The sequence below is a fragment of the Olea europaea genome, unplaced genomic scaffold (genome assembly GCF_002742605.1).
Source record: "Olea europaea var. sylvestris unplaced genomic scaffold, O_europaea_v1 scaffold724, whole genome shotgun sequence".
Classification (NCBI taxonomy): Eukaryota; Viridiplantae; Streptophyta; class Magnoliopsida; order Lamiales; family Oleaceae; genus Olea; species Olea europaea.
Genome location: NW_019265645.1, coordinates 102,186 through 124,103, shown reverse-complemented (window position 1 = coordinate 124,103; position 21,918 = coordinate 102,186). Strand labels below are relative to the sequence as shown.

Here is a 21,918-nt window from a genome sequence, read left to right as displayed (position 1 = left end):
GACTGAAGAAGAGAAATGAGGTGGGGGTATGTATTGAGTCCTCGGGAATAAATGCCTCGGGTGCATCAATATTGGCATAGTCAATAATTAATAAAGATTATTAAAAGAATCCCCGAAAGAAACTTTTTAAACGATGGTATTGTACCTCACGTCTTGAACCCTTTTATATTGAATTATTTAAACATTTCATAAAGGATCAATCAGTTGAGGGGACCATTGACATTTGGCGCAATTTTCCTTATAACACATGCAAATTTAGACTGTATTCAATAAGCAAAGAGTACCATAACAATATTTTAATTTCAATTTTCATCATAAATTTTGCCACGTATGACTTAACATTCAATTCATGGGGCAAAGTGTGTACCCTATATAGAGTGAAAGCCAACAAAGACGTAGACAACCAAATGTAGACGTACGGCCAAGCAGTGGCGAATCTAGCTAGTGACGAGTTAGGATGACCGTCCTAGCTGAATCTGTCGGAAGCTATTTTTTTGGACTGACAATAGATTAAGATTTGAGGTTATATTTTTGATAATTTTTTTTTCTTCTAAATTCTCCTTTTAGCTGAAGTGGATAGAGTTTATATTTTCATTTTGCAAGGTCTCGGTTTCGATTCTCTTCCTAGCCAATTCATTGTGCAATTTTTTTAGTTTACAACAACTACCAAAACAAATGCAATAGGAAAGGATTGGATAGGATTCGAACCTTGAACAAATATGGCATCTATTGCTCTTGATACTTAAATCAACAAAATAATATATATTACATTTATTGGGTTTAATAAAATTACAAAGATTCAAAATCATGCCCTTCCTTTAAATTATACTATATTTGGCAACAATATCATTTGGTGAATATACGATTTATTCTTATAACATAATTATACATATTCAATATGAACAAAATAATTATTATATTTAAATTTTAGACCTTGTTTTATTTTCATTTTTTTATGCATTTTTATCTATTTTATTTTTAACCATACATTTTTCAATAAAATAATATTACACGCAAATTCAAAACATTTTTCTTATTTTTGACCTCACGTTCCCCATCAAATCATTATTTCAAAATGCATTTTTTGTTTAAAAAAAAAAAGATATCAAACGGGCTCTTAATACTTTATTGCGGTCGACGGTCGACGATCAACGACCACCTGTACTGACTCAAAATCCTAGATTCGCCACTGCGGCCAAGTTCATATCAAATATGCACAAAAGGTGAGACGACATCTCAACATGTTATGTTGCGAATTGTTTCGTGTTTTTCTAAAATTTCGACTTACAGAACCTGGAGCGCCCCCACAAACATACATTATGGAAACTAGTCTACATATTTGATGACCTATACTTCTACCAAGTACAAGCAGCCTCGAGAGGAGCAAATAGTTCAAAGCGTTTATGATTGAATAAATATCATACAAAACTCACAAAATTAAACTGGGATCACGCCACGAGCTCACGTATTCCCAGGAGCTTTAACAAGAAAACAAGTTTAGTTACAGCTGCTGGCTGGATCGTTCCCCATATTACAACAGTACGTGTCCTGAATGGTAGGGACAATCTCCGCGAATTGTTTAATCGGGACCAGTCACTTTCTTGAAACCCGTCCGAAAGGATATGATTATATGCCAAGTTCACAAACTTTCAATTCCCTTCTAGATTAGATGATATCTTTGCTAATGATAGTTCATGAAGTTCACCAAGCATCCACTCTTCCCCAGTTTGACCTCCAAGAACTATAGCCCTTGTGCCTCCAACGACGCATGTGCTGTGTCCCCAAGCAAATCTCGGAGGACGTCCTGGTACATTTAGTATCCTCCATGTAGGCTTTTCTTCAGTTGGATCGAGTATATAAAGCTGAGATGCGGAGTGAAGACCAGCCACGGAGCCACCAAAAATGAGGATTCTACCACCAGGGAGGCTCACAGCCACATGATCAAGTCGAGGGGGTGGAGATATTCCTCCTGGATTTCCAGCACCAGGCATCCCACTTCCAGTTACACATCTCCAACATGGCTCATCCTCACTCAGATCCATAGTGAAAACGTCACTGGACCGAAACCGCAGAGGACCACTTTTGGCAAGACCACCAAACATCAAAATTTTTCTACCACCATAAACAGACAGCGTGTGGCCCAAACGAGATGGTGGAGTCCACGCTACCGGTATCTCTCGCCACATCGGTTTCTCCATAGAAAGATCAAGCAGGAAAGTGTCGCTCAGAAGCACCCCAGAATCTGCACAACCGCCAGAGACTATCAGCTTTGTGCCATCAAGGGTGCAGGAGCTATGCCAGGATCTAGGAAGTGGAGGGGCCAAACTGGAGATTTCCCGCCAAGTAGGGTGTTTGGCATCCAAATCCAACACAAAAACATCATTGAGTAAGCCTTGCCTCCCACAGCCTCCAAACAAAACAAGATGAGATCCATTGACACAAGAAAGTGTATGACCCCAACGCCCAGGAGGTGGAGAGCCCACTATGACATGTTGCCACTCTGGATTGCTGGAATTCAGATCCAGCACAAAGGTATCATTCATAGGTTGCATGTTGACACCCTCCCCACCAAACAGAACCACACGATTCCCGACAGCACATGCACTGAAGTTGCAGCGAGAAGGTTCGACAGTACCTCCAACAGTTAGTTTGCTCCATGCTGCTGCTTCAAGAGTGGTAAGTTCTCTTGCCAATCTACCCCATCCTAATCGTTTAGCACCAGGCACCGTCTCTAGGACTCGAGTCGTTTCACTACCCCATGCATTCTGGCAGACCATTCGCCACAGATCTTCATTCTTTGTAAGCTCATAAAACTGCCGACTGACAGAACTAACAGATGCTATATCTCTTGGAGTCAAACATGAAAGAATCTTCAGAACAATGACTTCATCACTTAACTGCAGTAATGCACAAACCCCACGACTAGCGTTACGGTTCCCATCTAATGCTTCTCCACGAGGAGGAAAATTAAATCTTAATTTCTCAGAAGCTTTTGCAAATTCCTTAGCTGAAGTTCCTGGAAGTGGACCCAGATCAAGGTTCACTTCTGTAAAGAACTGTACACCAATGATATGTGTTATTGTATCATCATCCCCATATATTGGGGTCATACGCAATCTATTCATCAATGGGGATCCATCTTTTCTAAAATTTAACAATTCGCCTTGAAACTCAATCCCTTCCTCAAGGCATCTTCTTATTTCAGCTACTACAGTGGGGTCCACCAGTGGATGCCTTCGCTTAGCAAATGGACCTCTGCATTGCAGGAAACGACTGCAAAAAGATTTAAACATAATCAGATATCAATGATATACCATGCCTATCAGCATTCAGAAACATAAAATACAAACAATTCTTAGCAGCTATGACTGCATTGAAAGTAACAACAGATAAATGAATAAAAACTCCACTGGACTTTCTACAATTGGGTATAAATATCCGATATAATTAAAAAGTAAACTTTGGCATCTAACCCTGTGATTTGTCATCGATGATTCATCAATGACAGAAAGGCCAGGTGCACCACCTCAATTCCAATAATAGGAATTACTACACTAGCCCTAGATAAGAATTGAACATAACAAAAAATGGCTATCATAAAGGTTGCCACTTCAACAAGGCAAAGTATGAGCCTATAGGATTACCAAACATGATACCATTCAAGTTAAAAGTAATGTTACATCAAACCCGTCAAACTGACAGAGTGAGCTTGCATATTACCACTCACCATGAACTTAAAGCACCACCAAAAAAACTTAACACTTCCTTATGTAGCATGACTATCGGATGCTCAAATTTTAAGAGAAGCCTCGTACTTGAAACAGCCACCAAGAAATCAAATTATTCGTTTCAAGCATTTGATAAATCTAAATATTTGAAAATAAAAAGACTTCAACACGTTATATAGGAATCCAGTAGTTGTGCTGAAGCCAAAATGTCGTGAAATAAAATATATGCAACATACTGGTTTAAGGATTAGCAGCAGTAATTTTTATTACGACAAAATGAAAACAATTTGCAAAAACGGTGTGTGTAGTACTAGTAGTGACAAAATGATTGCATGCACAAAAGGATATTGTTGGAGATTGAAGTGAACACTAGAGATTAAGAACTGAAGACATAAATCCCAGCAAACCAGAATTTTTCAAAACGAAAAATGTGCTTTTGTTATTTTTGATGTAATAATCAGAACACTAATAGCTCTCCAATAAGACACCCCAAAACCTACTCTAACCAGGAAGCTTAAATCACTAGAAAAAACTAATCCTAACTCTCGGAGGAAACCTACACAAAAACTAAATTAAGTGTACAAATAAAATCTAATGGCTAACCAACTAATATTCAATTCTAGTATTAAAAAGAATCTAGTTGAAGAAAAATTTGGAAAAAAAATTAAACTATCGCTCATAATCGGTAACTAATCTCCAACAATTAATGAATATCTTAATTTCCAGCAACTTTACCAAACAGCACATGGAAAACTCCTACACAGTTATCTTCACATAGGGTTAGAGAATACTAATGTCCATGATATAAAGTTTTATCTTGTAGATTTTCTTTCAAAGGATGTGGTTTCATATTTTTGTTATCTTTGTATAATGTGTAGGTATTTGGTTTGGTATGATAGTCCATATATATATATATATATATATATAGTCCAAGTAAGATATGGGTGGACATCAAACCAAATTTCATCTTGATAAAATAATACTTTGTTGCCTCCTTTTTGTCCAAAATTCTTCTGACTATTTTGTCAGTTCTACAAAGTCCGACTCTTCGTTCGACCTCAGCCAACTTAACTACATTAGAACATAAATCATAAGAGTATTTTCAAGAGATTTTTTATTTTTAAAGAGTATATTCTATCATTTGGAGAACTAAGAAACTCTATTTTTAAAGAGCATATTCTATCACTTTGAGAGCATCTACAAATTTAGAAAGTTAAAATTTTGAAGTACTCTAATAAATTATTTATATTTAAAACTTAATTTTACTACTCCCAAAAAATATTTATTATTTTTCTCTATCTTTTATTTTAACTAATTTTTCTTTAAATTATATTTTATTGGTTTCCTACATTAAAAATTGAAACATTTTGAATATATTTAATTATAGAAAGTGAGCTTGACTCTCCAAACTCTCTAAATTAAAATGTTAATTTAAAGAGTATCTTGGAGTGTGATTTTAACGGTCAACTCTTTAAAATAAAGTGCATATATGTTTAAATAGTTTTTTGGAGATGCTTTAAGTGTAACAAGTAAACATCTAAGGGTAGATAGTGTAAAGCTGCTGCCAACGGCTCTAGCAATTCCAAGAGTACCACTTCCTTCCCGTTTTCTACCTTCTTTTAAACCTCCAACTTCTTTGGTGGTTGTACTACCAACGTTGCTGCCTACGCAATCCTTTTGAACAAAGTTTCAATAGACTTTCTACCGGAAACGGATACTCACTTTCTACTGTTGAAGACGTAATTCCACAAGTTACCATTGGATGCATGACTCCATATTGGACTAGCAGCACTAGAAATTTAGGATGTGTTTGGTTTGCGTTTTCATTTGCCGTTTTCAGTTTTTAATTCATTTTTAGTTTTCTGCTTTAATAGACTATTTTCGAATTTCAGAAAATGTATTTGGTTTGTCATTTTTGAAAAATGGTTTCTCAAAAAAGAAAAATAGAAAATTCGTTTGGCTTAAAATTTTTAGAAATTGTTTCATGACATTTATTCAATTAATTTGATTATTTAGTAAATTATAATAATTTTATGATAATATATTACTAGATAATATATATTTTAAACTTGGTGAATTTTATATTTTTTCTTGCTACAAAAATAAAATAATAAATAATAAATTTATAGACTAAAAATAGGAATCGTTGTAAAGAAAATAGCTAGTCCGTTCTTATCCTTTTAGATATATTTTGCTGTCACTTAGACAGGAAAAAGGAAATAATAATTCTTCCAAATTTTGATCACCAAAAAGCAAAAAAAATAACAATAATGGAAATTGAAAAACGTTTTGTGCGTTTCAAAATTATTATGTTTCATTAAATTGTATCAGATTACAACATTTTATTTTAAAAATACCGTTGAGAATCCTTTCGGAAAAAAATTGGCGTGTTTTGAGTGTTTTCAGCGTTTTGAGTTTTTTAATCGAAAACACTTAAAATAGAAAAAAATCGTTCTGAATTTTCAGTTATAAATTTTTCCTTCTTTTCTGAAATGGATTTTCGAAGACTACAGATCAAGTACGTTTTGGGCATTTTCGAAAACTAAAAACTAAAAACGGTTTGAAAACAAGAAACCAAACGCACCCTTAGTGTTTTAGAATTAAATTTCAAATAAACAAAATTTTCTAGACCGAAAAATAAATTTCTTCAATTTTTTTGTTTGTTGAAACAATGAGGCCTATTTAGAGTCTAATCCTCAAGCTTCAAAACCTACTCTAACTCAGAAAGCTTACAACACAATACAAAGGGGCAAAAATCACTGGATGTCAATCAAGTTACGAAACAATTTCATATTCATCACTCATCCTTTTTTGTTCCATGAATTCCCCCAAGTTATAATAAAGTTTCAGTTTGGTCATTAAGTGAGAATTGCGTTAAAACATTTCCTACGTGGTTAACCATATTCTGAAGTGGAGAAAGATGGACATTAGTTGAGGCTTAGTCCAGTCTACATGACTCAGCCGGCCAACCCACTTACCATTACTCCATAATAATAGCATTAGTATGACAATATATAAATGCAACCCCTACTCTTCACAAACCACAAACTCATGCACGGATCTTTTTATTGTTAATTTTTTTCTATTGTGTGTAAAAAATTTTACTTCTTCATCATACTCTAAAGTTTGTGCAACATTTAGCGAGAAGGAAGTTGACGAAGAGGTACATTTTTTTTATTTAAATCTTAATTAAGATCATTCTGGAATAGGAAGTATCGTTGTATTCTCTACTTACATTTTTTATTTACTATATAAAAATCAACTTTGAGTGTTGATCTATGCTAGTAAGACTTGTGGGGAAGAATAAATCAAGTAACTTCGATGCACAACAATTAAAAATGAAGGAAAAGTTTAGTATTATTATATTTATAATATTGTTTGTTAAATTTGTATTTTACAATTGAAAATTGGGATAATGTTTGCATTTTCGTTTGGAATATTGTTTGATAATATTTGCATTTCCTTTTGGAATATTGCGTTTTTGTTTTCATTGATTTTTTTCATAAATTGTTTTATATCAATTTGACGGATGAACCTATAAAAAATAATTTATTTTCGTAGTTATTAACCGAACCGAACCGTGCCGAATCGAGATACGAACCGAACCGATTTACATGGTTATGCTGTGGTTATGGTATAGTCAAAAAATTGGTGGTGCGGTTATGATTTTGGCCGAACCGACCCATAACCAAACCGTTGTCAACCCTAGATATTGTTGACGAGTGAAGGGTTGAGATGTCCGAAGTCAAGCCATACATCCAAAAGAGTCCAAATTTAAAGTTTAGTTTGATAGAGAAAGACTTCAGACATCACCCAAGACACTTAAGTAGTCCAAATCGAAGCATACTTCGAACTTAGAAAATCACCTTCAGACTGTCAAAGGAGGGAGGCAATAAGGAGAACAAGAAGACTGATGCTGAATCATGAGGAGTTATGATCTCGAAAGTAAGTGGCTTTACTTTCAATGATAGAACAAGCATTTCAGTTTTTCAGCTTCATTCCCAAAAGCTCAAATGATGTGTAGGAGGTACCATTACTCAATAAAATCCAACTTATGAAGTAGTTCAAATGGAGATTATCTTCAGATGTATGAAGCCTACTTCAGAAACAAAATTTACCTGAATATGCGGGTTGATCACACTGTAGTATAATTTAAGCACTTTTCGTAACTCTCAAAATTAACACATAATTGAGTTACATTATCTTTAGGAAAATTGCGTAAGCCTAATTTCAAATGCAAATGTCACTCTTTTGACATTGTTTATATTAGCTATTTATATGCTAACTACAAAAAAATTGTATTTTTTATCGCCTTATTTTCTGGTCAGAGAACAGAACTTATTCCATTACTAGCTAATTCTTAGTGTTCTCTTAAGCTTCATTGCTACATCTGCAACTCAAAAGGGCTTGTACTATCAAAAAATATTTTTTCCACAGAAAAATTTGAGCTTTAGTTGCTACATTACCTAATAAAACATCTTCAAGAAGAGCTGTAATCTTTGTATACAAGACAAAGAACTGATCTCTGAAACTATCTTCCAGGCCCAACTTAATTTGATTCTCCATACTTTTAATCTCCAACTAAGAATAGAACTGATTAGAATTCAATTTGTAGCAATTTTTAATGTTCTCTCAAGGTTAAGTGGTTACATCTCCACCCAACCTTCAATTTTCATATATAAACAATTCTTCCCTATCCCAATCTCAGAAAAAGAAGGAAAACTTCAATTCTAATAGCACCTTGTCCACCAGACTGTCAAAAGGCACAAGCTCAAAACTTACACAATAAATCTAGAAGTTTTTTATATTTTCATTATATTCAATCCTTTATTTATATCATAGTACGTTAGCAGAACCCTTCCCCCTTTCTTAAAGACACAAAATTCAGTTAAAACTATATCAGAAATTCACAAACCTATTAAACCGTTAAAAATGATAAAGGCGAAGAAAAGTCCAACAAAAAACTGACCAGTTGCGACCAAGAACTTCCTCTGCGCGGTATCCAGTAACAATCTCAAACACGGAATTTACATAAATAATGGGATGGTCAGGCTCCAAAGCATCCGTGACAGTAAACCCGCAAGGAGCCGGCTGCAGAAGTGTGTCCACGGGAAACGGCAGTTCACCTGGACCGCTCTTCCTCAACCAAAAACCCAATCCTTCACCCACCTCCTCCTCCTCCTCTTCCGCAACACTCAGATCAGACTCCGAGTCACTATCCCACTCCATCCAACTTTATCAAACAATATGAAACCAAATTTTCCCAACTCTTCACCCCATAACAAATGGCCACAAAATTGATGAAAACGTGTGATTTCAATTCTTAACTTATAACTTCCAGACTGTCAATTGTAACCCCCTTGACAAGATAACAATACAACAATAACTTTGAAGCTCAAATTGTAGGGTTTTTCCTTTTCGGGAATGGATAACCGGCCAAAACAAGAAGGACAAATCAAGAGGAAAGAGGGTAACAAAATCCAAGGGGTCGAAAAGTTAATTTCTAGATGCCATCTGATTATATATGTATTCTGTGTGTATACACACCGCCTCGAGGAAAATTTGAGATGAAAACCCAAGAAAAATCTGCGGCTGAAGAAATGGTTTGTGGGGTTGGCAGGGGTAGGGGTGGATAAATGGAGATGACGCTGGCGTTGGATATCGTTTTGACTTTGAGGATGTGGATGTTGAATTAGATTGTACATTATGCTTTGTTTCTTGTACCATGTCCGTTTAATGACCTCGTGTTGTTTCGGTATGTAGACACGGTAAGGTTCGTTTGTATAAATTATTTGAGGTGATGCACATGTCACATTGTCACGTGGATTCTTGAATTTTAATTCGTGCCAGAGTTAGTTATTAAATTATTATTATTATTATTATTACCAAGAGTCAATTTAAATCCATCATAAAACAGTCTATCTTGAATAATGCAATAAAAAGTTATGAAGGGTAAAATAGACATATGCTCTATAAAAGGGTATAGCAAGTATGATTTAATTTTACATATAGGAATGTCAACGAGTTAAATTGAGTCGAAAATCGAGATTCGGGTTCAATTCGAGTAAAATTGTTTGAGCATTTTTGGGACCAAGCCGAATTTTTGCTTGACCAAAAAATTTACGCTCGACCCGAGCTTTTGACTTGAGCCTTACTGGGCGGGATCGAGCATTCTCGATTTTTTAAAATAATATTTGCAGCCTATAGAAGGTTTATGGGCAGCAGTTGTTGGCCTTTTATTTTTAATTTTTTTAATTAAATTTTTTTAAAAATACAAGGGTCGGCTGGAGCTTGAGTCGACATCCCAAAATGGGGCTCGGCTCGAGCCATGAACTAGGCCGGTTTGGACCTTTTTCGAGTCGAATCACGAGCGACTCAAGCTAGTGAGCTAACTTAACACCCCTAGTTATATGGGCTTGTATCGTTAATATAGAATTTGTATCTGAATTTGTAATATTAACATTAAATGAATCTTTGTTGTATGATTTATGTCTATTTGATTGACAGTTCGACGGGAATTTTTCTTTATTTTTATGAGATCGTTTCAATTTTTTTTTATAGAAGTCATTTTTTTTAATTGAATATCAATCAAGGGGAAAAGAAGGAGTCTAGGGCTTTGTCATATTATTTGCTTGAGTGTTCGGCAAAGATTTCAATTAAAATTAAATTTTAAGATTTGTGTTAATCCCGTAAAATTAACTATACAAATCAATCTTATTTATTTTAATTTAGTGATCTTTTTTCTTTTCTTTTTTTCTCTATCACCCTTATTTATGAAAAGGTTCTTGAACTAGATTTTTGACAGATAACTTTACACGTTTTATGTAAACGAGTGGTGCATCGTGTTTTGCACGATTAATGTTATATTTTAAGTGATCTTGTTAAATCGACAATCCATTTTAGAATATGTAAACATTTAGTTATGTACACTGAATAACGTGTGTTAATATTATTAATGATACAAATATCTTATAATTGAACTATATATATGGATTAGTACTTCATAACTATTGTATTAGACACAAGATGTGAGAATTTAGATTCAATCAATTTCAAAACTATATTTATATAAAGTTAACAAACTCAACCCAGATGATGACAAAATCGAGTTGTCAAAAGTGAGATGAATTTGATCACACTTTTCGGTAGTCAAATAATGTATCATATACAGAAATTGTTTAGCAAAAAGGAATTTAAAAACAAATTGTTTTCTTTTCCAAATGCTTATTCATCTATTCTCTTTGATGATTGAATTATTGATGATTTGACCATATACATTTAAAAACATAAAACAAAAGCAAAGAATGTTCATTTCACTTCAACTTCTCAAGGTCTAGTACAGTTACTTTCTTGTTGTATCAATGGTGCTGCAAGGAAGATCTACAATTTTTTTCCAACATTTGGATTTCTGGATGCTGCCATCTTTCGTTTATTCAATTGCTCAACATCTTCGTCCTCGAACACCAACTTTCTTCATGCATTAGATACATTGGTGGAATGGGAGAATTTTTTCCGGCTCATATGGAGACATTGGCAAAGATCCTTTTGTTGGTCCATAGCCGTTGGAGAGTGAGGCAGGAGGAATGAAAGGTGGTTGTGATAGCGGAGATTCACATGTTCTTCTCTATATTAAGATAGCAGGAAAATGCTTCAAAAAGAAGATCATCCAACTTCAATGTTCTACTTATATAATGGATAACAACTAAGACTTAAATCATGAAATGAAAAGAAAAAGTAAGGAAGCTAAGTTGTTGTAGTAATTAAAAGGCAAAGACGAATTCATGCAGCATCTTGACAACAAAATTTGATATATGGACAAATATGGATATGAAAGCCATCGGCACACGTCTGTGTTAGTAACGAAGAGGCAAGTATGGCATGGCACAATATGAAATATTGACCGCACAAGCAAGAAAAAAATTAAAGCAAGAAGATAGATTGACAGGAAATCGAGGAATTATATTAATTGACAACTAATGGAGAAAAAAAATACAATTTTAACAATTCTAACTAAATTGTAGCGAAGAGTAAATTATATATAGGGAACAATTCGAACTCTAAAAATAAAGTTGTAGATAAAATAGAATGTCCAAAATTTCATTGTCTTGATATCTTTAAATCCAACCAACATAAATTCCAGCTCCTATTAGAACTTCAATTAGAATTTGCTAATAGACTTCGAATAAAATTCCGCAAGTATTTCAAATAGAATTCTTCTTAATGTACTATTTATTAGAACATTCAATTATTTTCATCAAAGAATTTGGGTCAAACTCAAATTCTAACAATCTCTACTTTGACACCAATTTTGATGTAACGAACACAGCTCCAAATTTTCTACACCTGAAAAGATAGACTAAATTCTTCAACAGAACCAAACTTCTCCATCTCACGAAAATTAATCTTCCTCTTCCATAGTATCCACAAATGATACATGAACCCAAACACCAGGTTTCCAAAATTTTTACAAGGAATTCAAGATTTACCAAACAAGATCGAAACACACCCTGTAGTAGAATCAACTCTCAATACTTTCATCGCAAAAACCTCAAAAGCTTTCGCAGCCAAATTAGCATCCCTGTACCTATCCTCAATGGGTCTATCCCTAACAATTGAATACGATGAAGCGCGAACAATGGTAGCAAAGCGAAATTACCCATATCCTCCAACTCAACTGAGTAGTATTTTTTAATGTAGACCTAGAATCAAATTCCAAAGGTATTGTACAAAATTGAATATTCACGACAATTGAATATTCACGACGGTACTAAACCGTACTAACTTTTCTTCACCGATTTTACCCAACCTTGTAAAATGTATAATCGGGACATCTTCCGTCCTCCAATACAACACAGACACCCTTCTAGACTTTCAAGACTCCACTGCTCCAGAGAACATGCACTCCTTCGAATCAAAAGTATTCAATGAAATGAGATTCTTCTTCAAAGCTGAAATATGTCGAACGTGATCGAGTGCTACATGTTCTATCTATCAGCTTCAATCTAACTCTACTAATACCAGCTACTCGACAAAATTTGTTGTTACCCATGACAATGACACCTTGTGTCACGTTTCAAACAAATCCCGATTAGACACATATAGAACGTACAAGGTAAGTCCAAAATCCACTCATCGTCGGGTTTGGATTCTACATCAGAAATCGTCAAAACATATCCATCACTAAAATAGTCCTTAACTATGTTGATCTCGTCCGAAGTGTTTGACTACTTCTTGTGATTTATAGTCGAAGTACTTTTATTATGCAATTTTTTGTAATCTCTCTTAATGTATCATTTATTCTTGCAATAAAAACAAACCTAATTATTGAAACTCGACCTTGACTTACCCATTCGTTGATCACCATAAGCCACAAGACCTTCAACTCTGGACTCAAATTCAACCTAGAGTTCGATATTCTCCTTTTAGAGCTGGGTATCATAGACGTCTTCAAAGATGAGAGTATCACAACTATACAAAACGTGTCCCTAAACAAAATAAACGAATCGAGCAGCAAACACAACAAGATTAAGGTCAAATCTTATTCATCATACTTTATTTCTAATGTCTCTAAATTAGTGACAATCTTCTTGAGTATAGTCAAATGATCTTTTAAAGATCCGTATTTTGTCATACGATGAGAATACAACCTCTACTTTAAATGCAATTTGCTCATCTGAGTTTGAGCCATCCATAATTTCTCCAACTTCAATTACAATGTAGCAGTTGTCTTCTCCTTCAAAACGTCCTAAAGAATGTTAGATAAATAAAGATGAATATCGAAAGTACCTTTCGATCCTTCCATTTCTCCTCTGTTGTCCAATCCCAACAACACATCATCTAAGTCCATCTGCACCAATACAGCTAGCATCTTCACTTACCACAATGAAAATCTTGTATTATGATCCAAAAGCGAAATTTCATACTTCATAACTGCTATCGATAACAGAAAACCTCAAATAAAATCACAACCAATAGCTCTGATACCACTTATTGGGAACAGAGTGACAAGTATGACACAATATAAAGTATTGGTAGCACAAGCAAGAATAAGATTAAAGCAAGAAGTTAGATTGGTAACCGAGTAATTTTATTAATTGACAACTAATTGAGAGAAAGTAATTCTAGGTAAATTGTAGAAAAGATCCAAATATATATATGGAACAATCCAAAACCCTAGAGGTAGAGTTGTAGATGAAATAGAATGCCCAAAAAAAATTTATCTTAATTTTTTTTTTTTTGAAATTCAACATAAATTTCAACTCCCAATAAGGTTTCCAAATAAACTTCAATTAAAATTTACCAATAGACTTTGAATAAGATTCCAAAAGTATTCCAAATAGAATTCTTCTTAGCCCTTGTTTGAGACCCATTTAGAGAGAGAATGTATGATTAAAAAATTTAAGATAAAATTTAAAATTGCGTGTAATATTATTTTATTAGAGCATGTATGGTTGAAAATGAGTTTTGAAAAAATGAATTTTAAAAAAAAAGAGGCTCAAATAAAGACTTAATGTGTACTTTAATTAGAACTTTCAATTATCTTCATCAAAAAATTCGGTCATACCCAAATTCTAACATTTTGGCAACCTAAGCAAGGGTTGAAAGCCAGCTGGATAGATGAGCACAGCATCATATATGTGGCCTTTTTCAGCCCATACTTCACCCTTGTTATCATGTTTGGCGTCATAAAATTTAGGTATGGTGGAGTAGTCTAATTCATTATCATCAGAAACTGAAAAATCACTAGAAACAGTGAAAAATCAGAGCTACGTCCATAAATTATTTGAGCATTGTTGGAAATAGAGCAATTTGATATAAGGGAGAAAATGAGTTGTCACTGCAGCAGCAACATTGTGTCTAGCATCGCTTGCCTTAAAACCCATGTTGAATGCCCCTTAAAAGCGCCGCTCTCAATCAAGTCTGGTTTCAACCATTGCGTAATAAACCAAATCCCAAAAGCTGTAGTCAAACCCCATACTATACATGTTATTCTTGATGAGTGTGTCACATATATCAGAACAATTTCTCAAGCCCTTTAAGCAAATCCTTGAATGTCCATTCAACAGTTTTTCCGTGTCTCAATTTGCCTTTTGATAATGAGAATGATTAATGGGCACAGAACATAAAAAATTAAAATTTTTACCAGATGATTTCATGTAAATATAACAGAAGGACATAATTTTTGCATTGAACGGGAGAGAAATATGAATAGGTGTACGGAATGCTAATTTAACCAATCCTCAAGCAAACAAATGAGAAAGCAATGAAGAGCAATAACACGCAATCACGATTCTTTGAGGCGTCCATGATTACTAAAAGAAACCAAAAATTGAGAAAACTCTCAAAGTTTTCATTTGCTCAATGAACAAAACGAAGCTCAAAGATTTCATTGCACTACTGCCTAATAAATCTGAAATTTACTAAAGAAATAGAGGTAGCTAAACTTCATCCCTTTGGACTTCCAGTAAGGTAAAGTCACATGATTAAAAATTAATTAACATGTTTCTTTAGAGGAGGCTTTTAAAAAAGTCCACCTTTCAAGGCCAAAGTGAAAAATCGTCATCTTTCCTTGTTATCTTTTAATAGGAAAATTTGTTCCTAGACATCTTGCCAACATTTTTGCTACATGTTCTGAGCGAAGAATGTACCATCATCTTGGCATAGCCTCAAGAACAAACCAAAGCACAAGAATTCTTATACTGAACAAATCCATCAAGCACTATTCATCACATAATACCAATTTGAATCAATATTGTACATCCGAACACAATATCGAAAGCTAGAGGATCATAAATAAATATACATGCATGTACTTTTATACATGAAAAGCGCAAACTTGCATCCCTCTTCTTAATAGATGTTGCTTATGGTGGAAACGAAACAATCAATAATAATCAAAGAAATTTTAAATGAAAAAAGTTAATTAGATACCTTCCAGCTAAGAACCTTGCGATTTTTGCCCATTTATTCCCATACAATTGATGATGAAAAGCCAGGATTGATAATTCATCATCAGTCCATGCATCATTTTTAATTGATGGATCTAAATGATTGTGCCACTTTAAGATCGTTTGCAATAACAACCATGTCCTACATCCATACTACCCAACCAACTTAATTTTATGATCATCCTCCTGAAGTTCACACTGGGGAGAGTGATTACATATTAAAGATCAGGACATGATAAAGTCATAATAACTTGATGGAAAGAGTCTTCAGTATCATTACTAAGAAGTGAAAAATTATGTGAAAATGAATAAAGAACCCCCTTCATCCAAAGGACTTTACAAAATTTCTAGATTAAGAACTTTTTTCTAGCGGCCCTTCCAGATATGTACTCAATAGCTAAAAAGAGAAATAATTAATCAATAATCAGGAGTTGAGGGGCCGGAATTTGAAAACTTCCTCAATTAACTTTCAATGACTAAAGATTAAAAATATCCATTTCACGCCAATAGAATTGTTAACCAGAGATAGTCTTTCAAGTTTCATCTAAACAGTTCTCATAACAACCATCAAACTCAGACCTCAATCAAAATGAAATGCAAAACCATCAATGTAGATCAGGATATCATTAATAAAAGTTTTATGCATCAAAAAAGTCCGCTAAACACAAAGGGAAGCAACGAAAAAGCAATATGCAAACTCATTTATTTGTTCCAGTTCTTTCCATTGAATCGTTGTACCACCTTAATCAGCATTTTATCATGTTGACCAGCGACAATAAATCAATTGAAAACTTTATGAGAACTAGGACCAAATATTAAATTTTTTTTAGACATTTGTTTCTTTCTCATACTGTTTTATTTTCTTTTCCTTTTTTATTGTCAAATTCACTTTACAATCTAATAATAATATGAAAACCCATAAAAAGTAACTAATTATGGTAAACCAAGATTACATTACAGTCAAGGTTGGAAGTCTAGTTCCAAACCTCTTCTTCTGCCAAGGCTATTGGTGAAGCATGTCTTGTTCAACCATAACTTCTCTGACAATTGAAATTATGTGGGAAAAACAAATAAAGAAAGCACAAGATGTTAAAGTTGATGTATAGAATCAACATACATGTCTGTAACACTAAAACGGGTAAAAAAAATGTAATGAAATCCCAATATCAGCAATCAAGAAGGTATGTTTACTTATACCGCTTACATACGTAGTACATTAGGAAAAAGACTAGTTATGTAGCACCATAAACATGATTTCCACATTGAAATTTGACAATAGACAACAGAGTTACATACTTCTGCAGTTAACCGTTTGAAACTAAAGGACTAATTGAACTGTTCCAAAATATTTATTTGGCTCATTGAAGTCAAATAATTTCTATTTTTTAAACAATACTTGAGTAGAAAGATAGACAGAATAAAGTCATCGAAGCTTTGCAACAGAACCAAATCAAACTCAGATAATTTTCTTAATATTTGACTTGAAGCCTCGAGGACCCAGATATCAAACACAGTTTCAAAACGATTAATTAGCCTCATACCCAGAATCAACAGATGATCGCGGGGTGAGAGTTTCAAGAATACTATTGGAAATCAAAGAATATGTAGCAGTTCCAACTTTTTTTGTGTTAAATCCAGTGTGCATACTTCTTCCTTGACTTAGATTATGATTTCTTGACCTGTTGCAGTAACTAATCAACAACCAAGCAAATTGAGTTAATACCTCATGTTCATAAGACCAGTTTTGGGGAAAAATAAATACGGTTTGAAAGCTAAAATGATATGGCATCTGGACATTCGTTTGCTATCCACATCATTTGGAGACTCATGAACGATGTAGTTCAGCAACTGTTCAACCTGAGCTCTATCTCTCAAACTAAACACCAATACAATTTCACATTGTCTTCACAGAACTTCAAAACTAAAAGTGAAACCAGCAGATCATGGTGAGGGTGTGATTGCCAAGGAACCATTACCCATTAAAAAGGCACCCATAACATAAATGACAAGACTAATAAAATAGAAATATGCAGCTGAAAAATAAAGGTGCATTCAAATTTATGAGGCAACTATTTAATGATTTGCATTCCCGGATAATCTCTTCTTCAAATAGAAGCTCTTCCAATGTAATATTTTCCTTGTCCAACATTGATTCAACCTTGGTAACAAGGAAAATATGAAAATATTACCAACAGGAAAAAGGACAAATGGGGAAATGTAAACCATAATTAATTATGAAAAAAACCCAGCATAAAAGAGAGAGTTATCAACAAAATTGAGACATAAATAAACAAAGCATCTAGTCTAACATGTATAGAAGCACAAATGAATTTATCCAAGTTCGTGTCAGCCCCAAGAGTTTGAAACCTGTGAAATGGAGCTCCCCTCACAATCCAAAATAACCCAGCCACCACACCTCCACACTACCAGCGCCGGCGACCAACGGTTCGGTAGGCACCACACAACCAGCCTCACGCCACAAATCAGCCCCTCCAACCACGCCATTCACACACAGGCGCAGTTTACTGTAGAAACCTTAGCGCCGCCCAGCCGTTTTCCGCCAGATCCGGCCAGATTTCGAGGAGACGCGCCTCACCGGCGGCCTCAGCAGGGACCGGCGACCCCTGCCGGTGTCCTGCCTCCCACACACGCTGCTCCGGCCACGCGTGTGGTCCACGCGCCGCCGTCGGGAAACCTGTTGCCCCACTGAGCCTTTAGTATAGCATAAGACTGACTTGTTTTTATCTCTAAGCCAATCTCAAGCAAGTTATTTAACAGGGTTAAAATGATTGTAGTTTGATTCACTTAGCTATTCGCTTGTTACTTCATTTATCAATCCTCTATTAGCTTAACTTCTTTATCTAATTAGATAAGCTTGAACAAGCCATGGATGAGCCAAGTTCAAGTAGAGTTCAACTAGCTCAGTCGTTTTACAACCCTAAGCACATATAATAAACAAATTTAATCAAGCAAACTAAAAATGCCATAGATGAAACCAAATTCAGACACAGACATAACATGGGGAACAAAACAAAGGTGGGACATGAAATAAATAAACAAATAATAGAAAAAGAAAACAGAGTTCACCTCAAATGTAGCATTGAGATTAAGGTTTGCACATACAATAACAAAACTTATAGCAAGTAAAAGATTATTCAAAAACACTTCCCATAACAATAAAATTATTTTTTTAAGTCAATAGAGAAGGTAGAGTGACAGGCAGTGAAAAAATAAAAGATGAAAAAATGTCAGCAAGTCGGAGTTTGTTTGGTCATACTGTAGGCATTCTTGCCCCACCATAATAGATTCGATAACCAGCTACCAATGAAGAAAATTAACTTCCTCATTATGGCAAATCCATCAGAAGCCGTACGGACCATGAAGTCCAACGCCACCTGCTGCAATAAGAATTCGGATTATAATCGTTCACCAAACCCCTCATGCCACTATCTAGAATCAGCTCATCATTTATATTATGAATAACGATGGTAAAAACCAATGTAGAAGGTAAGAAACTTGAATTGGGAAAGCATTAATTACCATTTTTGTTCCCTGACAAGTACAAAACTTATGGACCTATCAATTGGTATTAATGAGGGTGATGCTTTTATATTTAGATCACATCCTTGCATTAGTTAGTCAAATACGTTATAGAGAAAATGAAGAAGTAATATTTCTCAACAAACAGAATAGACATTTATCTAATAACAAGAATCATTAATTCCATGAGCAAGCAATATATATTGATTCCATTTCATACCATTTACAAAACTCGTAAAAATATATGATCTACTTAAAAAGAATTCTAATAACATAATAACCTTTTAGTTACATGAAGTAAAATGATGTTTTATTTGTGTAAGTTTGATGTCAAAAAATGCCTTCCGAAAGCTCATGAGAAAATATAATACATTCATCATTTGTGGATATCAGCGTTCATCGGAGAAAGTCATCTTGGATATCAAAAAGTTAATTGTATCAATGTATCAATGTCACAAATTGCAACATAACTCCGAGAAAAATGGCAAGGTTGTACTTGGAATGACCTCATTATGTTAAACCTTAGGCGAATTCTTCATGAGGGGAAAATGAATAATTCTCTCATAATACAACAAATATTTCAATTAACTTATGGATCCACAACATGATAACGTCCCTAAATTAAAGTCATACAAATCTGTCACATAGCTGAAGGGTACACGATGTAGAAAATGTGGAAGAAATTTGGATATTTATAAATACCTCCAAATATTAGCATTGACTTTTAACCCTGTCATGGCTCCTACTGCAAAGTGAAGCAATTCCTCACACTTCACCCATTTTTAACAATATCAATCAAGCATAGCTAAAAATCATGATAAGCATTACGGGAAAATCTAAAACCCTTCTTTTTCAATTAGCAATACCAAAATCACTAACATTGATCTTTTTGCGTAGTTCATATCCCGTCGTCCATGGCATTGAATAGTTTGTCATGATCATATTCATCTTCAACCCCTATATTGAAACATTAAAGATAATCAATATAAACTAAATACTTATCCTATTACTTTTACTTAATAGAAAACTCGATTCTAAATCTCAAAATTTCAAATTAAATGAAATGATAGAGCCAAACTCAACTTCTCCTCAAACGTTTTAGCAGGAAATTTCTATTTTTGCTTTCATCAAATGCAAGAGAGCTTTTCTCTCTATCCAATCCCAATTATTGCAGAGGCGTACTCCCATTTTCCACAGCAATTCTGTAAAACCACAATTTCAATCAATTCCACAAACTCAAAACCACAAATTGAAAAACCCAATTCAAAACTGAATTATTAACAAAAACACCAAACCCACAAACAAATTGCTCTGCAGGTAAACATCTATCACAAATCTAGAAAATGAACAGTAAGGAAACTTTTAAATTCAACCAATTGTATACAAAGCACAAATCCTTTTGCACACTGTAGTAATAAATATTCTACAAACCCAAAAATAGTTTTTACAAATCGCTATGTTCGAGTTCCCTAACAACATCATACATAATAGCATGGCTAATTCTATAGTCAAAAGGACCACATAATTGCCTCAAGAATTCTTAGTTTTTTCAATTCCAAGACAATACAAAACTTCCTTCTTTTCTGCTTTCCATATCAAAACATTCCAGCAAAAAATTCTTTCTAAATTTCAGTACTCCCAAAAATAAATAAAAAAATATTAATTTAGTCAACAATCAAAAATATAATCTTCATTTTATACTATTGAACCTTCAAAATTCAAAACTCAAAAAACTAGTAAAGTACATTAAAAAAAATTCCAGCTCTGTTTTTCTCTTTAAAAAATCTTTCATTTGCTCAAAACTTGCAAAATAATGTTCTGTTGAACCAAAAGAAGACTCAAAGAAAGATTAACAGCTCCAACGACTTGTGTAGAAAGATTCGAAATGCTTACAAAGATCTTCCTTTCCCTTCGAAAAGAACCAATAAATGAGATCCCAACATCAAAAGAAAATAAAACCTTACCTCTATCTCTCCTTTTTCCTCCTCTAAATTCCATTCCCAAATTTGCTAATGAAGAGAGCAAAAGAAGCTTGTGATGTATAACTGGAGGTGGGAGGAATGGAGAAACGGAGTGTAAAAGAGGTATGTGTATGATGTATAATTGAGAGGCAAAATCGAGAATGGAACAAGTAAGGGAGTGTTTGAGCCCATTTTTATGAAAAATGTGTGGTAGGAATAAGTGTAATATTATTTGAATGAACAATGCGTGATTGTGAAGAGGACAGAAAAAAAAGTAGTTGGAAAAAATGAAAATCAAACAAAGCATAAAAAGGAATGGGAGATTGTCTGTAGAAATGGTGAATAACTGTGTGGAGAAAAAGTTTCCATGCTTGGAGGGGGAAAGGGCAAAAAAATCAAATGACATAAGCATGACACAGGATGATGCCTTATGAATAGGAACAAACTTTCTCTTTTATATATTGTAAGGATAAGGATAAGGATTTTCAAAAGGTGAGGAATTTTTAAATAGGAAAATAGATGGAAGATAACATTTTCGGCTTCAACAGAAATGCAAATAGAAGAAGATAATAATCCAATTGTTGACCTATCAATTTTGCAGTTCATTTGATTCAGTACTAACAAAAATAGTTGAACCCTTCTATGTGTTACTTTTACAAGATGTTCCATCATTCATTAAACTTCTTGATGCTACACCAAATGCATAAGCACAAGCAATAACCTTTATTTGCAAGCTCGACA

The 21,918-nt window shown here is 34.1% G+C and overlaps 1 protein-coding gene and 1 long non-coding RNA gene across 2 annotated transcripts; both read right to left on the bottom strand.

The window, feature by feature from the left end:
• Positions 1–1,224: 1,224 nt before the first annotated feature.
• On the bottom strand, positions 1,225–9,366 carry LOC111390897 (adagio protein 1-like). The gene is made up of 2 exons (XM_023016019.1): positions 8,698–9,366; positions 1,225–3,273 (listed from the first exon to the last, which is right to left on the bottom strand). Exons 1-2 carry the CDS (start codon positions 8,955–8,957, stop codon positions 1,650–1,652), a joined length of 1,884 nt encoding a protein of 627 aa, XP_022871787.1. The 5' UTR covers positions 8,958–9,366; the 3' UTR covers positions 1,225–1,649.
• An 8,021-nt stretch (positions 9,367–17,387) lies between these two features.
• LOC111390900 lies at positions 17,388–21,591 on the bottom strand. The gene is made up of 5 exons (XR_002702022.1): positions 21,181–21,591; positions 20,096–20,418; positions 19,919–19,986; positions 18,954–19,074; positions 17,388–17,834 (listed from the first exon to the last, which is right to left on the bottom strand). It is a non-coding gene; the product is annotated as an uncharacterized LOC111390900 (long non-coding RNA).
• Positions 21,592–21,918: the final 327 nt, after the last annotated feature.

Bases quoted from the DNA above. Each gene is read 5' to 3' on its own strand.
- LOC111390897 (XM_023016019.1), bottom strand. From the start codon at position 8,957: ATGGAGTGGGATAGTGACTCGGAGTCTGATCTGAGTGTTGCGGAAGAG. The intron at 3,274-8,697 runs GTCAGTTTTTTG...ATCTTTTTGCAG, and splicing joins GAAGTTCTTGGTCGCAACTG to TCGTTTCCTGCAATGCAGAG.